The sequence below is a fragment of the Triturus cristatus genome, chromosome 7 (genome assembly GCF_964204655.1).
Source record: "Triturus cristatus chromosome 7, aTriCri1.1, whole genome shotgun sequence".
Classification (NCBI taxonomy): Eukaryota; Metazoa; Chordata; class Amphibia; order Caudata; family Salamandridae; genus Triturus; species Triturus cristatus.
Window position 1 is genome coordinate 46,577,795 of NC_140590.1, and position 22,129 is coordinate 46,599,923.

The 22,129-nt window shown below is 49.2% G+C and overlaps 1 protein-coding gene across 1 annotated transcript in view; it reads left to right on the forward strand.

Annotated features, from left to right (window-relative positions):
* GSK3A (glycogen synthase kinase 3 alpha) overlaps nt 1-22,129 on the forward strand; it is a 393,550-nt gene that overhangs the window by 195,557 nt on the left and 175,864 nt on the right. The window contains exons 7-8 of the mRNA XM_085615588.1: nt 2,222-2,319; nt 2,706-2,801. Of these exons, the coding sequence (XP_085471714.1) occupies nt 2,222-2,319; nt 2,706-2,801 (194 nt within the window). The remainder of the gene's footprint in view (nt 1-2,221; nt 2,320-2,705; nt 2,802-22,129) is intronic.

Genomic DNA, 22,129 nt, shown 5'->3' on the forward strand with positions numbered 1-22,129 from the left:
GATAAGTACATACAAACGATGGGGTTATGACCTAGCCATTATATGCTGTTCAACAAACTATGTATTCAGCAATTACTTTATTGCTGTCTTCAACACTGAAGCTCCGGAGTTAACTGTATCATGAGAAAACAATAGCAATCGAAAATGTGAAAAAAAGTGTTAGGAGTAGCCCAAGATGCAGCTCTACATATTTCCTCTCAGGACAGACCCCCTGTCTTTGCCCAAGAGTCAGCCATGGCACGAGTTGATTTGGCTAAAAAAAATTATTGAAACCTGAGTTATTGCTTGCTTAACGCATCTGCTAAAATATTTTAGGAACTTACTGACTAAGGACGAATGCCCATTAAGTAATTTGATGGAACCCTGCACAAACGAATTGCTGCCCACTAAGCTGCCAAAGGAGAAAGGGATAACCTCATGGATAAACCGTCTCTTAAAAAATCCAGAATTTTAAAGGGATCACCAGAGATAGGATCTACATATGATTTCTCATACCAGGAAGAAAAATTGGCCCTATGTTTTGCATAGCATTTAAGAGACGAGGGTTTCTTAGCCAAATGGATATCACATGCCACTTTCTTTGAACACTGTTGCAACCTGGACCTCTCAATTTCCAGGCCACCAACCCCAGTTGGTAGAACTACTCATGAGTCAACTACAGAAAACGAAGCGCCGAGGATGAAGAGACAATGGCAGATGGGGAAGAATTGCCAACTGTATCAGAATGAGTTAATGTGAATGATACAATAAGAACCTCATGCCAACTTCGTAATAGTGGAAGGTATGGAAGATGCTTAAGTAATGGTATACAAAGCACAAAAGGGGCATGAACCATTCTGAGAAAACTACAAAATGATTCTCTCGTTTTGGGACAGTCGTTCTTGGGCATGAGAGTCTAGGAGTGATTACTGATGTTTAGTGCACTGCTCTGTCAAGCAGTTTCTAAGTACCAAGATCACATTTGAAGTTGACAGTAAGGGAATCAAACATTTAGAAGCAGAACAGGGAAAACATGGTCATCAGACTTCTATGGCTGAAGGAAGTCGGTGCATAAATATATGAATAATTGCAAATATTCTCAATTTTCTGTGAGAAATGGTGATAAACAAAGATGAAAAACCATTCTAATTATTTTACCCTCATTCAAATTGATGATAAAAGTATAGGAAACTGGACCCACTATCTTTATTTTAAGCATTCTTAAATATTTAGAAAATAATACAACTAAAGGAAGTCTCTTTGGCTGAAATTTGTGAGTCCTGATATCATGGCCATGTGGGCTGGCAGTAGAGACATTTAAGTGGCATTTAACCAAGATAGTATACGTGTAGTGCTGCTTGGAAGAGGGATCAGAAAACATTCTCTCTTCAAGTGGTTCACTTTGCAGTGATAGTGAGACATCCAAGACTGAATCATGCCTAACTTAAATAGGAATGTGTGTGACATTTGTATAATTTACTTGCAAAATTTCAGAAAAATTATGCTTACGTACATACAAAACCAGCATTTAGCGCCAAATTTGACTTGTAAAAATGTATTTTAACGTCATATACACTGTACATAGACTGTCTATATTCCATGCACTAATTAAGAAAGCAAACAATAATAAAAGCAAAGCGTCCCATAAACACCGGTAAAACACCGTTTCAGTTGTTTTTTATAGCGCGAAAATTAGTAACCACTGAAAAGCACTGTTTTTTTGAGGTATTGAAATCACTGGAAAACACTGAAAAAACACCACCAGAATTTACCAAAAATAGAAACTGAAAACAGGAAAGCCTAACTGTAATTTAAAAAGCTGCTAAGAATGCGCTATGAGAAAGAAGGCGAAAACATAATTATGAGTCCATTAGCTATTGTTTGAAGGACATCGTGTGTGAAGTAAAAAACAGACGTATGGTTGGAGGGTAGGGGGAGATGAAAAATGGGCAGGGTAGAACACCAGAAATAAAAGGTTTTGGTGCCTGAAGGTTGGGGCAGATAATTTGGACTGCTGGGGAGATGGTCGAATGGGAGGGAGGGTGGAGCAGCACCTGTACTGCAGGGTGTTACCCCACTGACTCCATATCCTTAATGCACGCAGTTGCTGCAGCGAGTGTCTCTGTATGTGCCATACAGCTTCAGCCATGTGACTAGCACACCTGTCTGCGTTTGCAGAGGGGGTGCTGGAGACACAATCATCATGATTCTGCCTCTTACAGCTGAATGTTTCTTCTTTCAGACATCTGGTCGGCAGGGTGTGTGCTTGCGGAGCTGCTTTTAGGGCAGCCCATCTTCCCTGGTGATAGTGGCGTTGACCAGCTGGTGGAAATCATTAAGGTAGGAGATAAAGGCTTGTTGGTGGTCTGCCTTCTTTTGTTTCTCTGAACGAGGTCATGAACATTGCTCCCAGTTGGTTCTGCTATTTGACCCCCACCGCTGGAGTGCTTCACATTCCTTCTCTCTTGCTCCTTATCTTGTCGGTCCAGATCTTTTCAAGGAGCTCCACTAAACCTATGTAGTCTTTCCCCACTACAAGTAAACTTTACCTTCTCCCTAAAGCAACTGGATAAGAAAAGTGAACTGCAGAAATTGGGGCATTTATTGTGGGCCACCACACAATACCTTGTGAACTCGTCCTGATAGGAAACTAAATTGGGGCAATCTTTCATGGCAAAAAAGGCATTACTATTAAGTGTTTTTTTTTCGTGTTTTTGATTCTGTAGGTGTTAGGAACACCCACAAGGGAACAGATTCGTGAAATGAATCCAAACTACACAGAGTTCAAATTCCCACAGATAAAAGCCCATCCATGGACAAAGGTGCGTATCAACAAGATTGTTCACTTGCATTTTCACTGAAAGAGCGTTTATATAGTACTGAAGGCTTTGTAATTGGAAGATGATATTCAAAGGATGCCGTTGTATGTCACGGTCATGCAACTTCTGTCTTTCACTAGAAGAGTAGGTTGATGGCGCAGCAGTTTCTGGTAGCAAGTAGAGACTCTCCCACTAAGAACGTTGACATTGTGATACAAGGATGTGTATCAGACTGAGAATGTCCGACTATAAGAACATGCAATTACAGCACGTGGGTATAGCTGGCAGAGCCTGTAAAGCTATCTTTATTTCATTTAAGTGCAGGCCTATTCCTATCCAATATTGGCACTGGAATACCTAGACTGTCGGATCTCTGGTAGCTCCCAAGCATACACCAACATCCTACTGTAGCATGCAGGGAATGGGTAAGTTTTGCAGCATGAATCCTTTTCTGGATTCACATGCTGTGCATTATTTCGCCATCTAGGGGTTAGGTCTGCAATTGTCTATTTCCCGCTGCCCCCTCCCCCCCCCCCCTCGTTTTGGTTGCTGTTGACCACCATTTGGTGTCGGGTACGTCCCTTGTGTGACGTCGGACTGTATCCTGGAGGTCGACGTGCGTGGTGGTCATCTTCAGATTATTTTTTCCGCCATTGGGTCTGGAAGCAAGACTGGAAGCTCCAAAGAAAGTTTCCATTTTTCCCAAAAACTTCGAAAAAGAAGATTGCAGAGAAATATCATCGATCAACGTCGTAACCAGAGGCGGAGCATAGCTTCGGTTTAACACCAGAGGACCACTCCGGTCCACAAATGGCAAGGTAGGGGTCATGGAGAACACCCCCTACAAGTTCTGCCCCAAGTGCCACCACAACTACGCTCAACGCGACCCAAACGACGTCTGCAACCTTTGCCTACCAGAAGATCACAAGGACGTTGAGGCTTACGCAGAGTTCCTGCTGAAGACACTGAGGACACCCCCGAAATCAAAGACTGGCCCACTACGCCACAAGGTCGCAGACAACAAAGAAAACTTCCCTGAGAGATCTGGGTTTCTCTAGCAACGTGGAAGAACATGGAGCACCAGCGGAGTCGACGCACGAGGGGTCGGACTTCGAGAACTTACAAGGAGAGTCCGGAAAAAATCCACGCCGAGAGGACGGCGAGGAATCCGAAAAAAAAGACAAGGTTAAGACACCATCAAGATCGGTTAGAACCGAAGGGCCACGAACATGAGGCGCACAAGGCAGCCCCAACGCCGCGCAAGAAGGCGATCGAGGGTCAGCCGCGATTAAAGGAACTCCACGGAACCCAACCGGTTACTGAGCAGGGAAAATCGCCGAAAAAGGGCACAACACTGCCAAAGACTAACTCCAACGTCGGGAATAAACGAAAATCTCTGGCCTCCGACGCCTAGAGGGCCCTCGAGTTCGAAAGGAAAAGACTCGAGGAAATGGCAAAGCTCCTACAAAAGGAATTTGACGCCTCACTGAAGGATTTTCGAATCCCAAAGACACCGGCTGCCGACCTAAAGAACGTCGACGCTGAAGAGGCAGAAGATTCCATAGGGAGAAGAAGGTATGTTCAACTCCCCTCCAACCCCTGAACCTCGAGGCGAAGTACACGGTGTGAGAAAGGGCCATCTTTCTTGCATGGTATGCCCCCACTTTTTGCTGAATTGCTAAATGTACTTTGACTTAGTGTGCCCTGGGCTCCTGCCAATCAGGTGCCCAGGGCCTATGTTCCTTCCCTAAAAACTGTGCTGAAACCAAAACCCAAATTGGCAAACCCTGGCCACATGTCAGCCCCTGGTAAATGGTACCCTAGGTACCCAGGGCCTTGTGGCCAGGGAAGGCCTCTAAGGGCTGCAGCACTCATTGTGCCACCCCTAGAGGCCCTTTCCCCTTACACACACACTGCCCTTGCAGGCTGTGTCTGGGTACAAGGCAAAACAAAGTCGACATGGCACACATCCCTGTGTGCCATGCCCACCACCTACACTGCCATGGCATACATCAGCCACCCCTCTAGCTGGGTGCCCTATGCCAATGGTGTGGGCACAGTAGCAGGAGCCCTGTGCCCCTACAGTACCCAGGTCCATTCCTGGGCCATGTAAGTGCAGTCCTCCCATTTAAGAGTATATGGTGCTGGGAGCTCGTCCAACACGAACTCCACAGCACCATAATGGCAACACTGAAGACTGGGAAGTTTGGTATCAAACTTCTCAGCACATTAAACCCACACTGATGCCAGTGTGGGATTTAATGTACCAAGTACCCCAGAGGGCATCTTACAGATGCCCCCTGAAACCTAATCTACAATCCACGTCTGCTCTGAGGCTGCCCAGGCTGCCACACAGCAGACACGTTGCTGGACCCCTGGGTAGGAGAGCCCCTGCTCTCCTGGGTCTGCAACAATGCACATCCTGGGCGAGGTGCTAAATCTCCTCCCCCAGGATGGGCAGGGGGAAGCTTCAAAGGCATGCCGCCTCTGTGAGCTTCCCCAGGCCACTGCAACCCCCCACTCTGGCGGGAAGCTAGGCCGGAAACCCCAAATAAGGACAGGGGATGTGCCAGCCTGCGAACCCCATCCCTCAGGTGGGTGAGGCGAGGTGAAGCACATCTCTGGGCTCTCGCCATCTTGAAGATGGGAAGCCCTGCCCAATCAGGACTATGCTACTGCCCCCCCTCCCACAGGAGAGAGGCAGGATAGGGGGTGTACCCACCCCAGGACAGGGACCCATTGGTCCCTGCCCTTCACCTACCTGTAACGCCCCTAAATCTAGTATTTTGGGGCACCCTGAACCTTCCTTCCCCAGATTCCAAAATCCGAAGAAGAGCTAGAAGAAAGACGACCTGCCCTGCAGCTGCTAAGAAGAGGAAGACACCAACTGCTTTGGCCCCAGCCCTACTGGCCTGTCGACCCTCGAACCTGCTCCTGCTCCAACCCGGCATCTCTTGTGGCCAGCAACCTCACAAACCCCGGAGGATCTGGTTACCTTTTGACTCTAAACTCCTGGGACTCCCATGAGTAGAGGCTCTACTCAAAATCTACTTCTAATCCCTGGCAGCAGCCCGGAACCGCGAACCCTTCACACCCTGCACCCGCCAAGCTTGGCCTGTGCTGGAGTGAACAAAGACAACGAGGACGACACCACGGCGACTGTGACCCCGAGTCCGGCACCCAAGGACCTCCCTCGACACTCCTGAAGAAGCCTGCAGCCTCAGAACCAGGTGCCCCCCCCCCAACCGCGATCAACAAAGGCTAAGATTTCCCGACACCAAAAGGCACCCCGGCGCCCTGCGGCCCCCTGTGCCCAATCCCGGGGTACCTACCTATCCTCCAACTACCCAACTTACCTCTCGAAGTAGTGGTGGCACCTGAAGAATCTTCGTCCCCGAGCTTGCAGTCTTTTTCTAAACCGGAGATTTCCCATTGAAATCAATTGAGCGCCCGAAGGCTCAAAAGCACCCTGCACCCAGCCGCCCAGGCAATGCAACCTCTACACCTATCTACTCCCCCACTTGCCCTGAGTAAGTGACCAGGAGCCCAGCTCCCACAGCTCCCACAGCCGCGTGGCCTGCTGTCAGCAGCCACCAACCAAGGCCCCCCTACCTCTCATAGGATAACATTGGGCCTAACTCTCTCTGCACCCGGCCGCCCTTGTGCCGCTGAGGGTGAACCAACTGTACCTACCTGACCCTGGGAGACCCCTGAGTCTATGCCCAGAACCTTAACTCTGCCAGTCGAGTACTTACCGTTAAACCGGAAACTCAATTTTCTCCCTAGGGTAACATTGACTGGCTTTTTCCTGAAATTTCTTCTAAGTGTGGACTTTTCAAAACTTAAAATATTCACCAAAAATCAGCCGAGTAACAAATACTCCCCTGCTCTTAGGTGAGCTCCCAGTGCAGGATCTTGGTGCCCACTGAAAAATGCTTACAACTGTACTTACCAGTAACCCAATTTTCTCCCATAGGAAATCATTGACTGTTTTTCTGTGAAATTTCTTCTAAGTGTCGATTTCTGCAAAATTTAAATATTCTTTAAAAATCTTCTAAATTATGCAAACGTAATTACTTACCTGTTGTGGATAAAGGTCCCAGTACTGAGTCTAGGCACCCAGTACTGGATTACAAAAGTAACGAGAACATGCTATACCTGCAACTTGAATTTTCTGCCATAGGGAATCATTGAATGTTTTCTATGAAATATTTTCTAAGTGCCAACTTTTAAAATAGCAAAATACTGTCTAAAAATCATCACAGTAATTAAGTCGACTTTTATCACTTGATTCCAAGTACTGACCCAGGACTAAATCTAGGATCCAGTCCTGGAATTCCAAAAGTAATCTGTGGCAAATAACTTGAAACTTCCATTGAACTCAATGGATTATTGTTTAGAATTGTGTTGCCTATTGCAACCACTTGTAACTTTCTACAAAAGTCAATTGCATATTGAAAAGTATTTATATAAAGCATCTCATTCTGAGAAAGTATATTTTAATACCTATTGTTGGTTCTAAAATAAAACAAGCATATGATTTGCATATATAAACCATTGGCCTAGAGTTCAGTTATTGAGTGTGTGCAACCATTTGCTGGCTGAGTGTGTGCAACAAATGCTTTACACTGTCCTCTGATACTGCCTTACTGCTCGACCAAGCTACCACTTTAGAGAGTAAGGTTATATCTAACTTTAACCTCTGCCAAACCTCTGGGGACTGTGGACTCTGTACACCCTGTACCCATTTGGGAATAGTATATACTGAGACACTTTCTCACATTCCTGCCCTTTACCTACCTGTAACGCCCCTAAATTTAGTATTTAGGGGCACCCTGAACCTTCCGTAGATCCAGATTCCGAAACAGCAAAGAAGATCAAGAAGCCCCGCCGTGCAGCTGCTAACAAGAGGAAGACACCAACTGCTTTGGCCCCAGCCCTACCGGCCTGTCGACCCTCAAACCTGCTCCTGCTAAACCCCGACATCTCCAGTGGCCAGCAACCTCACAAACCCCAGAGGACTTGTCTACCTTATAACTCTGAGCAACTGGGACTCCCACGAGCAGTGATACTGCTCAAAGCAAGTAACTGACCCCTGGCATCGGCCAGGAACCGCGAACCCTGCACACTCTGCACCCGCCAAGCCTGGCCTGTGCCGGAGTGGACCAAGACCACGAAGACGTCCCTCCGGCGACAGACCCCGAATCCAGCACCCAAGGACCCACCTCGACGGTCCTGATGATGCCTGCAGCCTCAGATCCAGGGACCCCCCCAAAACCGCGACCAGCAGAGGGTAAGATTTCCCGACGCCAAAAGGCACCCCGGCACCCTGCGGCCCCGTGTGCCCAACTCTTGGGTGCCTACCTATCCTCCAACTACCCAACTTACCTCTCGAAGTGCACCTGAAGAATCTTCGTCCCCGGGCTTGCAGCCTTTTTTCATTCTTGAGCTTCTCCATTGCAATCCATTGAGCGCCTGACTGCTCAAAAGCACCCTGCACCCAGCTGCCAGAGTGGCCCTAGCAGTGCAACTCTTACTCTAACCTACTTCCCCATTTGCCCTGAGCAAGTGACCAGGAGCCCAGCTCCCACAGCCGCGTGGCCTGCTAGCCAGCAGCCACCAACCACAGGCCCCCTGCCTCCCTTAGGATAACATTGGGCCTAACTCACTCTGCACCCGGCTGCCCCTGTGCTGCTGAGGGTGTAACAACTGTACTTGCCTGACCCTGGGAGACACCTGAGTCTATGCCCAGAACCTTAACTCTGCCAGTCGAGTACTTACCCAAAAGCGGATAACTCACTTTTCTCCTCCCATACGGTAACATTGACTGGTTTCACTTGACAATTCTTCTAAGTGTGGAATTTCTAAACTTTAAAATATTCACCTAAAATCAACGGAGTAACGAAAATACTCATCTGCTATTAGAAGAGATCCCAGTGCTGGATTTTGGTGCCCAGCACTGACCCTGAAAAGTAATTACAACCATACTTACCACTAACTCAATTTTCTTCCATAGGAAATCATTGACTGTTTTTCTGTGAAATTTCTTGTAAGTGTTGATTTTTTGCAAACTACAAATATTCTTTAAAAATATTACCAACTGTGAAAACTTAAGTTTGCAGCGTGAATCTTTATGGATTCATTATGCTGTGCATTATTCCGCGGTCTGGTGGTTGGGTCCGGAATCTTAGTCTTTCTTTTGTCTTTTTCTTTTTGTAGCCCAGGTGGGCATCGACGTCCCACCATTTGGTGTACTTCTCGTGACGTCGGCATGCTTCCTGCGTAAGTCCCACCTTGGGGCGCCATCTTCAGAATCTTTTTTCCGCCGTTGGGTCTGGATCGTCACCGAGAAGCTCCAGAGTTTTTTAACTAAGAAAGAGGAGCACGAGTTTCATCGGAGGAAAATTAAAGGAGACTACAGACAGAAAGAACATCGAGCCGGGACAACGAAGGAGGAGAACCTCTATCTTCGACGTCCAACGGAGAATGCGCACTCGGACACTGAGCGCAGGAATGGACAAAACACCTTTTAAATTCTGCCATAACTGCCACCACAAGTACGCGCAGAAGGACCAACATCCGGTCTGCAACCTTTGCCTGCCAGTCGACTACGAGAGCAAAGACTGCAACGCCTGCTCCGCCTTCACACCGAAGACACTCAGGGTGAGAGAGAGGCAGAGGAGAGCCAACTACAACATAAAAAAGGCAAGGGTAAGGCCCCGTCTCTGTGCGACCTGGGCCTCTCCACCGACTATGACCACGTCGCCGAGGGACCTGATGACTTCACGTCGCAGAGACCGATAAGATGACGCTGACAAGGTAGGAGAGACGTCTAGCACAAAAACCCCAAAAGGGCCCCGAAAACCAGAGACTGACTCTCGAAAAACAGTCTAAGTCCTCGAAAGGAACACCGGTGCCCAAAATTTCGACGAACGCGAGTGGATCCAAGGACGAAAGGCCCAGCGGATGATTCGAGAAGGACTCCCAGGTGCCGAAGGCCCCCGAAAAACAAAGTTCGTCTTAACAGGCCCATGACTTTGGCCGTTCGACGAAGGACAAGGTCGCGTCGACGCAAGCTCCGTCGAAAAGGCCAGCGCTCGACGCCGAACATGCCTCCGAAATGGAGAAGAAAAAGAGAAGGCTCGAGGCGGAGATGGAGAGCATCCTTCAAAGGAAGGAGTTCGACGAGAAGATAAAGAAATTTACAATCCCAACGAAACCACCGACTGTTATCGAGGTCGAAGACCAGGACGAGTTCGACGCCGAAGAGCAGTCGAAAACTCCAGAGGAAGATGACCTCTACTATGAGGGAGAAGAAGAAGAGGAGGAGGAACAGCAATCTAACTACGGCTCGGCGCCGTCGACGACATAACACCTGGAATGGCAGGACCTCGACGCCGAAGTGCCCGTGGAGACTTATCCTTCGAGGCCTTCGCCGCCAGATGATATTGGGGCTTACAACGTGGTCGTAAAGAGCGCGGCTGCAGCTTTTGGCGTGAAACTAGAGGAGGAAAAACCGAAAGCGGATTTTTTACTCGAGACACTGCTCCCCATCCAAACTAGGAGCCAGTTCCTCCCCATGCTTCAGAGTGTCCTGAACCAGGGGAAGGAGGCGTTCAAGGACCCTGCAACCTGCAGATCCATCACACCCAGAACAGAGAAAAAATATAAACATTCCTCTCAGGACCCTCCATACATAAAGTGATCTGTCACCGCAGACTCCATTATCGCATCTACAGCCAGAAAGAGGGCCAATGTTCCAGCGACCGCTGGGCCACCTCCTGACAAGGAGAGCAGAAGGATGGACCTCACTGGCAGGAAAATAGAGAGAAACGCGGCAATGCACTGGCGCATGGCGAACTCCAATGCACTACTGAACAGGCACGAGTACCAACATTGGGACCAAATGGTTGACCTAATCAAGCATCTCCCCGAGCAATACCAACAAAGAGCTTCGCATCTAGTAGAAGAGGGGAAGAATATAGCCAATTCATGCCTTCAAACAGCGTTGGACGGGGCAGAGACATCAAGCAGGCTGATGGCAATAGGAGTCACTGAAAGGAGACAGGCCTTGCTCAGAATTTCAGGAATTAAGCAAGAGGTACAGAACAACATCCTGAACACCCCTTTCAACGGAGAAACGCTGTTCGGGGCACCAGTCGATGAGAAACTCACCCAACTCAAAGAGAATGAGACGGCGAGGTCCATGGGGGCCCGCAATTCAGAGGGATGTGAAGAGGTGCCCCGACACGGAGACCTTACGGAAGGGGAGGAAACCAGCCTGGAACGTCACATCAAACATTCCAGCAAGGTGAGGGTCCCGGGCAACAGGGGCAGCAGAAATAGAACTGGCAGTACCAGCCTCGGGGCCAGTCCTTTCGCAGTAGGGGAAACGGACGAGGCCAAAGAAGAAGAGGGAGAGACCAACCCGCCTCAAAGTGACTTCGCACGGAGGAGAGTGCTCACCCACAACACCCCTCCAAGGGTAGAGCACAAAGGAACCGACAGAGGGTTACACGAACCAAACGCCTACAAGCATGCAACACCGGTGGGCGGCAGACTCAGATTTTTCCTCCAAGAATGGAGAAAAATAAGACAAATGGATACTCAACATCATACAGTACGGATACTGCATAGAGTTGGAAAGGAGACCCCCAAACAAAAAACCAAAGAGAAGGGAACACTCGGGACAAGAGCTAGCACAACTCGCAGAGGAAGCACTACAGCTACTCCAAAAGGAGGCCATAGAACCAGTACCTTTCAAAGAAAGGAACAAGGGAGTGTACTCTAGCTACTTCCTGGTACCAAAAGTGGACAAATCACAAAGACCCATCCTGGATCTACGATTCCTAAACAAGTACGTAAGGACGCAAAAATTCAAAATGACATCCCTACAAGAATTACTCCCACAAATCAGAGATGGAGACTTCATGTCCACCGTGGATCTCAAAGATGCCTACCTGCACATCCCAATAAACAGGCAGCACAAGAATCTGTTAAGGTTCACCATCAACAAGGATCACTACCAATTCACAACCTTGGCATTCGGTCTAAAGTCCGCACCAAGGGTTTTCACCAAATGCCTTGCAGCAGTAGCAGCGCACCTGCGGAGGGAAGGAATTCACGTGTATCCTTACCTCGACGACTGGCTAATAAAGGCAAGTTCACGTGAAAAATGTGAGGAACACGCACAGCGTGTCACAAGGACACTGACAAAGCTGGGGTTCTCAATAACACTGGGGGAAATCATCAATGGAACCAGAACAAGTGAAGATCTTCCTGGGGGCGCAGATCAACACCGTAAAGAAAACGGTGATGCCCAGCGAGAAGAGGACACTAGCCATGCTGAAGGAGACGCGCCTCTACCAGAAGGGGCGAGCTCTGACAGTGAGAACAGCGAGCAAGATCATGGGGATAATGGCGTCATGCATTCACCTAGTTCCAATGTACGCCTACACATGAGACCATTCCAAGAATGGCTGCAACAGCAATGGTCACAAGCAAATGGAAGTTGGGAGGATCTAGTGGTTGTAACGCACGCAGTGCAAGAAGAGAGCGCATGGTGGAACAGGGAGAACATAACAATAGGGAAGCCCTTAACAGCACCAAGCCCAACAGTGACCATCACCACAGACGCATCCCAGATAGGATGGGGAGCACATATGAACAAGCTCAGAGTGAGGGGTCTGTAGACTCCAGCAGATGCGGACAGACACATCAACTACCTGGAATTAAAGACCGTACTGCTAGCACTGAAGGCCTTCCAGAAAAAACTGTACAACCAAAGGGTGTTGATGCAAACGGACAATACTACAACTATGTTCTACATAAACAAGCAGGGAGGGACACAATCGTTCCCCCTGTCCAACCTGGCACAGGAAATTTGGAGATGGGCCATCACGCTCAAAATAGACCTGCTGGCCATACACCTACCGGGAAAGGACAATGTAGAAGCAGACTGGCTCAGCAGGCAGACTTCAGCATCCCACAAGTGGGAACTCAATGGGCAGGAAACGCAAAAACTATTCAAGAGGTGGTGCACACTGACAATCGACCTGTTTGCAACGCACGTGAATGCAAAATGCCAAAACTTCGCATCCAGACAACCAGGAAATCTATCCAAGGGGAATGCCCTATGGATAAGTTGGTCAAGAACATTTTACACAGGGTACTCAAGTGCAGGACCAGCAACTTGACGCTGATCCTAGTGGTACCACTGTGGGCAAGACAGACCTGGTACTCGCAAATAGTGAAAATGGCGCAGAGGCCACCACACAAGTTCACAAGAAGAAAAGACTTGCTCTCCATGCAGAACGGAGAAGTTCTACACCCAGAGCCAGAGAGCCTCTGCCTAGCGCATGGCTCCTGAAGACATAGTTTGCACACCTTAAGCTACCCCAAAGCACTATGCGAGTGCTCCGGGAGGCAAGGAGACCGACAACACGGAAATGCTATGGGGAAAAATGGAAGGGGTTCACACTGTGGTGCAGAAAAAATAAACTACAAAATAAGTTGACAAGGGTATTAACGGTGCTTAGATACCTCACGCATCTACTAAAAGCCGAGCTAAGTTCGTCTTCGCTAAGAGTCCACCTAGCGGCGATTGTGGCCTACACACGATGTGAGACGGGAGAAAGTTTCTGTTCGAGGCATATGAGCTGCAGATTACACACTTTTGCATAGATCGCCATCTGGTGTTTGGCCCGGATGTTTGCAGTTTGTTTTTCCTCTTGGAAAGTCTTTGGAAGCCCCGAGGTCGGTGACTCCTCCCTTGGATGGTATTGCGCATGGGCTTCGGCTCCATCCTCAGATTGTTTTTTTCCGCCATCGGGCTCGGATGTAATACTTCGCGCTCCGGTTCCCAACATTTCCAGTTCGACGATCGAAGCGGAATCCTCGCTTATCGCGGTATTGTTCAGATCCAGATCTCCTCAATCACCTTCTCTTCGACACATCTTCGATTCCAGACGTCTACGGCGGCCTTCGGGCCTACCCAAGTTCCAGTCCCGGCTGATGGAAAGAACTCCTTTCAAGAAGTGCCCTCGATGTGGGTCCAAATTCCCCCACACCGATCTAAATGAAGTGTGCAACCTCTGTCTCTCCCCTGAACACGAGGCTCGAGACTGTCCGGCCTGCAAGTCTTTCAGATCGAAAAAGACTATTCGAGATCGAAGAACCAGACGAAACATGGCGCACTCCTCGACCTCCGTTCCAGTCGACATCTTCGGGGACGACGTCGAAGATCCGGGACAGCAGGAAACCGAAGAGGACCTCGTCAGTGCTTCCAAAGCCGACGACTCCGATGTGGAGGACATCACCCCGGCGCAGAGGGTCGTGAGTACTATACTGTGAGAAAGTGGCTCTGTATATACTGTTCCCTAATAGGTACAGGGTGTACAGAGTCCACAGTCCCCCAGAGGCTGATAGAGGTCAAAGTTAGGTATGACCTTACTCTCAAAAGTGGTAGCTTGGTCGAGCAGTAAGGCAGTACCAGAGGACAGTGTAAAGCATTTATTGTACACACTCAGTCAGCAAATGGTTTCACACACTCAATAACTGAACTCTAGGCCAATGGTTTATATATATAAAATATATGCTTGTTTTATTTTTAGAACCACAAAGGGGATAAAAATATACTTTCTCAGAATGAGAGGTTGAATATAAATACTTTTGCCTTAAGCAATAAATTTTTGTAAACAGTCACAGTTGGTTGCAATAAACAATCCTATTTCCTAAACATAACAATGCATTGAGCTCAATGGTAAATTCAGGTTATTTGTAATAAATTACTTTTCAGATTACTTTTGGAATTCCAGGTCTGGCTCCTAGAACCAGCCTTGGGTCAGTATTCAGAATCAAGTGATGAAAGTCGACTTAATAACTGTAATGATTTTTAAATAATATTTAGCTATTTCAAAAGTTAGCACTTAGAAAATATTTCAAAGAAAACATTCAATGGATCTCTATGGCAAGAAATTCAAATTGCAGGTAGAGTTCTTTATCGTTACTTTAGTAATCCAGGACTGGGTACCTAGACCCAGGACTGGGGTCCTTATCAAAAACAGGTAAGTAATTTCGTTTGCAGAAATGGTACGACTTTAAAAGAATATTTCAAATTTGCAAAACTAGACACTTAGAAGAAGTTTCACAGAAAAGCAGCCTCTACTCATGGGAGTCCCAGAGGCTTAGAGCCAAAAGGTAGCCAGGTCCTCCGGGGTTGGTGAGGTTGCTGGCCACGAGAGATGCCGCGCTGGTGCAGGTTCGAGAGTCGACAGGCCGGTAGGGCTGGGGCCTAAGCAGTTGGTGTCTTCTCTTTTTAGCAGCTGCAGGGCAGGTCTTTGTTCTTCTTGCTCTTCTTGTAATTTTCTATCTGGAATCTAAGGGAGGAAGGTTCAGGGTGCCCCTAAATACTAAATTTAGGGGCGTTACAGGTAGGTGAAGGCCAGGGACCAATGGGTCCCTGTCCTGGGGTGGGTACACCCCCCTATCCTGCCTCTCTCCTGTGGGAGGGGGGCAGTAGCCTAATCCTGATAGGGTAGGGCCTCCCATCTTCAAGATGGCGAGAGCCCGGAGATGTGTTTCACCTCGCCTTCCCCACCTGAGGGATGGGGTGGGCAGGCTGGCACATCCCCTGTCCTTGTATGGGGTTTCCGGCCAAGCTTCCCGCCAGAGTGGGGGGTTGCAGTGGCCTGGGGAAACTCCAAATGGTGGTATGCCTTTGAAGCTTCCCTTTGCTCATCCTATTCCATCCCATTACGGCAAAGGGCATTGCCGTAATCTAGGCGAGATGTTACCATGGCCAGAAGTATTAGCTTGAGCGCATCAGAGGAAAAGAATCGTGAGACTTTACGAATTGTCCTGAGGGAGAGGAAGGCTGAGGATACGACGGCAGAGACTTGAGAGTGTAGGGAGAGTTGATTGTTAATTTTAAACCCAAGAGTTTTGACGGAAGGGACAGGAATGGGTGGGGAGCCAAAGGAAGAGGGCCAAAAGGAAGAGGACCAGGGACTGGAGCAACCACCTGTCAACACCAATTCCGTTTTATCGGGATTGAGTTTCAGGTGGTTGAAGTTCATCCAGTCCTGGATAAAAATCATGATGAACTGAAAATTAGATATTGACTCGGGGGAGGAAGAGAGGGAAAAGATGAGCTGTAGATCATCTGCGTAGTTGTAAACAGAGACCTCCAGCTGCTGTAAAGCAAAAATAAGGGGGGCAATGTAAAGGTTAAATAAGTGGGGGGACAAAGAGGATCCTTGGGGGACCCCGCACTGGATGGGCTGAAAATCAGCTGAGTACTCACCCAGGCGAACCGCCTGAGTCCGACCGCTCAAGCAGGAGGATAGCCATAACAGGGCCGTCCCTCCGATTCCCGCCGCCTCGACACTTGAGAGTAAGATGGTATGGTCCACCGTGTCGAATGCAGCGGAAAGATCCAAAAGGACCAGGGCCTGTGGTTGATTAGTGTCCATTCCCTGACGTAGGTTATCCAGGACAGATATAATTAGACTCATTTGAATGAGCTGGGCGGAAACCGGCCTGTCTCGAAGCCAAGACACTATTTCTTTCCACAAACTCACTCAAGGTTTTGACTACATGACGTTCCAGTACCTTTGCCAAGAAAGGCAGAAGAGAGATGGGGCGGTAGTTGGCTGGATCCGAAGGGTCCGCCCCAGGTTTTTTCAAGATCGGAACGATGTGAGAAAGTGCCATCTTTCTTGCATGGTATGCCCCCACGTTTTGCTAAATTGCTGAATGTACTTTGAGTGTACCCTGGGTTCCTGCCAATCAGGTGCCCAGGGCCTATGTTCCTTCCTTAAACCACACAAACTCCAAATTGGCAAACCCTAGCCACATGTCAGCCCCTGGTAAATGGTATCCTAGGTACCCAGGGCCTTGTGGCCAGGGAAGGCCTCTAAGGGCTGCAGCACTCATTGTGCCACCCTCAGAGGCCCTGTACCCTTACACACACACACTGCCTTGCAGGCTGAGTGTCTGGGTGCAGGACAAAACAAAGTCGACATGGCACACATCACTGTGTACCATGCCCATCACCTACACTGCCAAGGCATATGTCAGTCACCCCTCTGGCTGGGTGCCTTACGCCTATGGTGTGGACACAGGAGCAGGAGCCCTGTGCCCCTACAGTACCTGGGTCCATTCCTGGGCACTGTAAGTGCAGTGCTGTCATTTAAGAGTACATGGTGCTGAGAGCTTGTTAAACACGAGCTCCACAGCACCATATTGGCAACACTGAAGCCTGGGAAGTTTGGTATCAAACTTCCCAGCACATTGAACCCACACTGATGCCAGTGTAGGATTTAATGTACTAAGCACCCCAGAGGGCATCTTAGAGATGCCCCCTTACAGCTAACTTACAATCCACGTCTGCTCTGAGGCTGCCCAGGCTGCCACACAGCAGACACGTTGCTGGACCCCTGGGTTGGAGAGCCCCTGCTCTCCCGGGCCTGCAACAATGCACATCCTGGGTGAGATGAGAAATCTCCTCCCCCAGGATGAGCAAAGGGAAGCTTCAAAGGCAGGCCGCCAGTTGTAGTTTCCCCAGGCCACCGCAACCCCCCACTCTGGCGGGAAGCTTGGCCGGAAACCCCATACAAGGACAGGGGATGTGCCAGCCTGCCCACCCCACCCCTCAGGTGGGGGAGGCGAGGTGAAGCACATCTCCGGGCTCTCGCCATCTTGAAGATGGGAGGCCCTACCCTATCAGGATTAGGCTACTGCCCCCCTCCCACAGGAGAGAGGCAGGATAGGCGGTGTACCCACCCCAGGACAAGGACCCATTGGTCCCTGGCCTTCACCTACCTGTAACGCCCCTAAATCTAGTATTTAGGGGCACCCTGAACCTTCCTTCCTCAGATTCCAGATAGAAAACTACAAGAAGAGCAAGAAGAACAAGGACCTGCCCTGCAGCTGCTAAAAAGAGAAGAAGACACCAACTGCTTTGGCCCCAGCCCTACCGGCCTGTCGACTCTCGAACCTGCACCAGCGCGGCATCTCTCGTGGCCAGCAACCTCACCAACCCCGGAGGACCTGGCTACCTTTTGGCTCTAAGCCCCTGGGACTCCCATGAGTAGAGGCTCTACTCAAGAAACCTATTTTTAACCCCTGGCAGCAGCCCGGAACCGCGGACCCAACACACTCTGCACCAGCCAAGCCTGGCCAGTGCCGGAGTGGACAAAGACCCTGAGGACGACCCCACGGCGACTGTGACCCCGAGTCCGGCACCCAAGGACCCCCCTCGACATCCCGGAAGAAGCCTGCAGCCTCAGAACCGAGTGCCACCCCAACCGCGATCAACCAGAGGGTAAGATTCCCAACGTCAAAAGGCACCCCGGCGCCCTGCGGCCCCCTGTGCCCAATCCCGGGGTACCCACCTAACCTACAACTACCCAACTTACCTCTCGAAGTGGTGGTGGCACCTGAAACATCCTCGTCCCCGAGCCTGCAGCCTTTTTCCAAACCGGAACATTCCCATTGATTTCCATTGAGCGCCCGAATGCTCAAAAGCACCCTGCACCCAGCCGCCCGAGTGGCCCTGGCAGTGCACTCTCTACACTAACCTACTTCCCCACTTGCCCTGAGTAAGTGACCAGGAGCCCAGCTCCCACAGCCGCGTGGCTTGCCAGACAGCAGCCACCAACCAAGGCCCCCCTATCCCTCATAGGATAACATTGGGCCTAACTCTCTCTGCACCCGGCCGTCCTGAAACCGCTGAGGGTGAACCAACTGTACCTACCTGACACTGGGGGACCCCTGAGTCCATGCCTGGAATTTCAACTCTGCCTGTCGAGTACTTACCCTTAAACCGCTAACTTCATTTTCCTCATAGGGTAACATTGACTGGCTTTTTCTTCAAAAATCTTCTAAGTGTGAACTTTTCAAAACTGCAAAAATTCACCAAAAATCAGCCAAGTGACAAAAACGAATTTACTCACCTGCTCCTAGGTGAGCTCCCAGTGCTGGATCTTGGTGCCCAGCCCTGACTCTGAAAAGTGTTCACAACTATACTTACTTCTAACTCATTTTTCTCCCATAGGAAACCATTGTCTGCTTTTCTGTGAAATTTCTTCTAAGTGTATTTTTGCAAATTTGAAATATTCTTTTAAAATCGTACCATTTCTGCAAACAAAATTACTTACATGTTTTTGATAAGGACCCCAGTCCTGGGTCTAGGTACCCAGTCCTGGATTACTAAAGTAACAATAAAGTACTCTACCTGCAATTTGAATTTCTTGCCATAGAGATCCATTGAATGTTTTCTTTGAAATATTTTCTAAGTGCTAACTTTTGAAATAGCTAAATATTATTTAAAAATCATTAGTTATTAAGTCGACTTTCATCACTTGATTCTGAATACTGACCCAAGGCTGTATCTAGGAGCCAGACCTGGAATTCCAAAAGTAATCTGAAAAGTAATTTATTACAAATAACCTGAATTTACCATTGAGCTCAATGCATTGTTATGTTTAGGAAATAGGATTGTTTATTGCAACCAACTGTGACTGTTTACACAAATTTATTGCTTAAGACAAAAGTATTTATATTCAACCTCTCATTCTGAGAAAGTATATGTTCGAGGCATATGAGCTGCAGATCACACACTGAGGATAAGATCGCCATCTGGTGTTGGGCTCGGATGATTGCAGGTTGTTGTTGTCTTCGGAAGAAGCCTTTGGTTATGAGGTTGGTGACTCCTCCCCTGGACAACAGTGCGCATGGGCATCCACTCCATCGTCAGATTGGTTTTTTCCGCCATTGGGTTCGGATGAACTTTTTTCCGCTCCAGCAGAAAACTTCCAGCAATCGATTTAACTCTTCAATCTTCATTCCATCGACGTCGACATCAACTCGGACCGGTTCCGGAAGCGGCTGATGGACAGGACACCCTTTAAAAAATGCCCCCAGTGTGGAGCGAAGTTCCCCCACAGTGACCACCACGAGGTTTGTAACCTCTGCCTGTCGCCGGAACACAACGAATCGACCTGTCCAGCTTGTGCCGCTTTCCGTTCGAAGAAGACCCTCCGGGACCGAAGGGCTCGACGCCATATTATGGCCAAACCAGCTCCAGAACCGGAGGACATCTTTGCTCAGGACGTTCCTGAAGATGACACCGAAGATCTCGAGATAGTGTCCGAGGCCGACGATTCCGATGACCACATCCCTCCAGGGCAGCGTGTGAGTACCACCCCCCCCTGCCCCTGTCCCATCCAAAAAGACATTGGTCAAGACTCCGCCAGCTGGGCCCAGTCGCGACCGAAAATCCTCTTCAGAAGCCCCGCCCTCGGGCCCGCCTCCGAAGACATCTAAGCCTGTAGGTGGCTCGGGCTCGAGCAAACCTCGTGTGATTGTGCCTTTAACACCCTCGGCACCGAAAAAACCACTATCGGCACCGAAACAGGCTTCAAGACCGAAATCTCCTTCGGCACCGAAACGTTCCTCGGCACCGAAGTCTCCACCGGCGCCGAAACGTTCTTCGACATCGATGCCTAAAAGTCCCTCGGCACCGAAGCCATCGCTACCGAAAACTCAATCGGCTCCGAAAAATCCATCGGAACCGAAACATCCTTCGGCACCGAAAACTTCATCGGCACCGAAAACTACGTCTACACCAAAAAAAGTTCATAAAGACCCGAAACTGCCATCGCCGCCACCACCTTCGGAGCCGGATGAACTTTTTCGCCCAGATCCTACTCAAAAGCGGATCTACATCAATCCCGACACTGGACATGTGACTGCCGTCCCATACAAGAAACGGAAGCTGGACATTACACCTCCTCCAGCTACCATACGGAAAAAGGACTGTGCTACTTCACAACTTCGTCCTTCCTCTCCTGTATTACCTCCAGACCCGTCCCCCCCCTTCCTCCTCCTCCTTCTCCTTTACCTTTACCACCTCCTTATCATTCACCTCCTCCACAGGATGATAATGATGACTTAGGGGGAGGGGCGGACCCTGACTTATTTAATGATCCTGTTGATCCAAACTACCCTTTTACATTTCCAGACACAGCACCAGTAGATGACTGGTCTTATCCAATGCCTGACCCCACTACCTACCCCTCCAAGCCCTCCCCTCCTGATGACCATTTGGGGTTTGGCCAACTAATAAATAGGGCAGCAACATTCCATGGCGTCACAATGCACACGGACCCCCTTGAAGAGGACTTTCTCCTCGATACTTTTGAGCAGTCACAAAAAACTGTTCACATACTGCCCATGATTAAAGGGGTTATAAAGCATGCCACTGAGGTCTTTAAAGACCCTGTTCGAGCTAGGGTTCTCAACCCACGCATCGAAAAAAAGTACCGACCAGCCCCGCAGGACCCTGCATACATTAAAGCCCAGCTCCCTTTAGACTCCTTGGTCGTATCAAATGCCAGGAAGCGCGTTAACTCTCAGACAACTGGAGAAACGCCTCCCCCGGACAAGGAGTCTAAGCTTTTAGAGGCCTCAGGCAAACGAGTCGCCGCACAGGCGGCGAACCACTGGCGTATTGCCAATACCCAGGCCCTGTTAGCCCGGTACGATAGGGCGCATTATGACCAACTTGAGGACCTTATGCAACATCTGCCTGAACCCTTTAAGTCCCAGGCCACTGACCTCATCCAAGAAGGCAAATTAATATCTAATGCCTCCATTAAATGCGCCTTAGATGCGGCAGACACTGCTTCTAGGGCGGTCAATACTAGCGTCTTACTCAGACGACATGCCTGGCTCCGTATTTCCGGTTTTAAACCGGAGGTTCAAACCGCAATTCTGGCTCAACCTTTCAACCAAGAGCAGTTATTTGGCCCTGCAGTGGATACTGCATTAGAGAAAATGAAAAAGGATAATGAAACTGCCAAGTCTATGGGAGCACTACAGTCTCCTCAAACCCGGGGTTCCTTTCGTTGCTCCTTTTATAGAGGAGGCTCCAAAAACACGGGAACTGAGACCACATCCACCTTTAAAAATTCGGGACAAACATCCCCTAACAGAGGATATTTCCGAGGAGAACAATAACAAAGGTCGAGGGCGGGGCAACAACAATAACACCCGCACCTCCCCAGCCACTAAACAGTGACTTGCCACCACACCCCCCAGACCATTCCACTCCAGTCGGGGGGCGGCTCCAACAATTCTTACCTGTCTGGACTTCCATCACCACAGACAGGTGGGTCAGACAAATTATCCAGTCTGGCTACTGCCTCGAACTCATACAATCCCCCCCCCAAACATACCGCCCAAACAACGTCCAATGTCCTCACATCATCTCTCTCTCCTCAAGCAAGAAGTTCAATCCCTGTTACAAAAACATGCGATAGAACCAG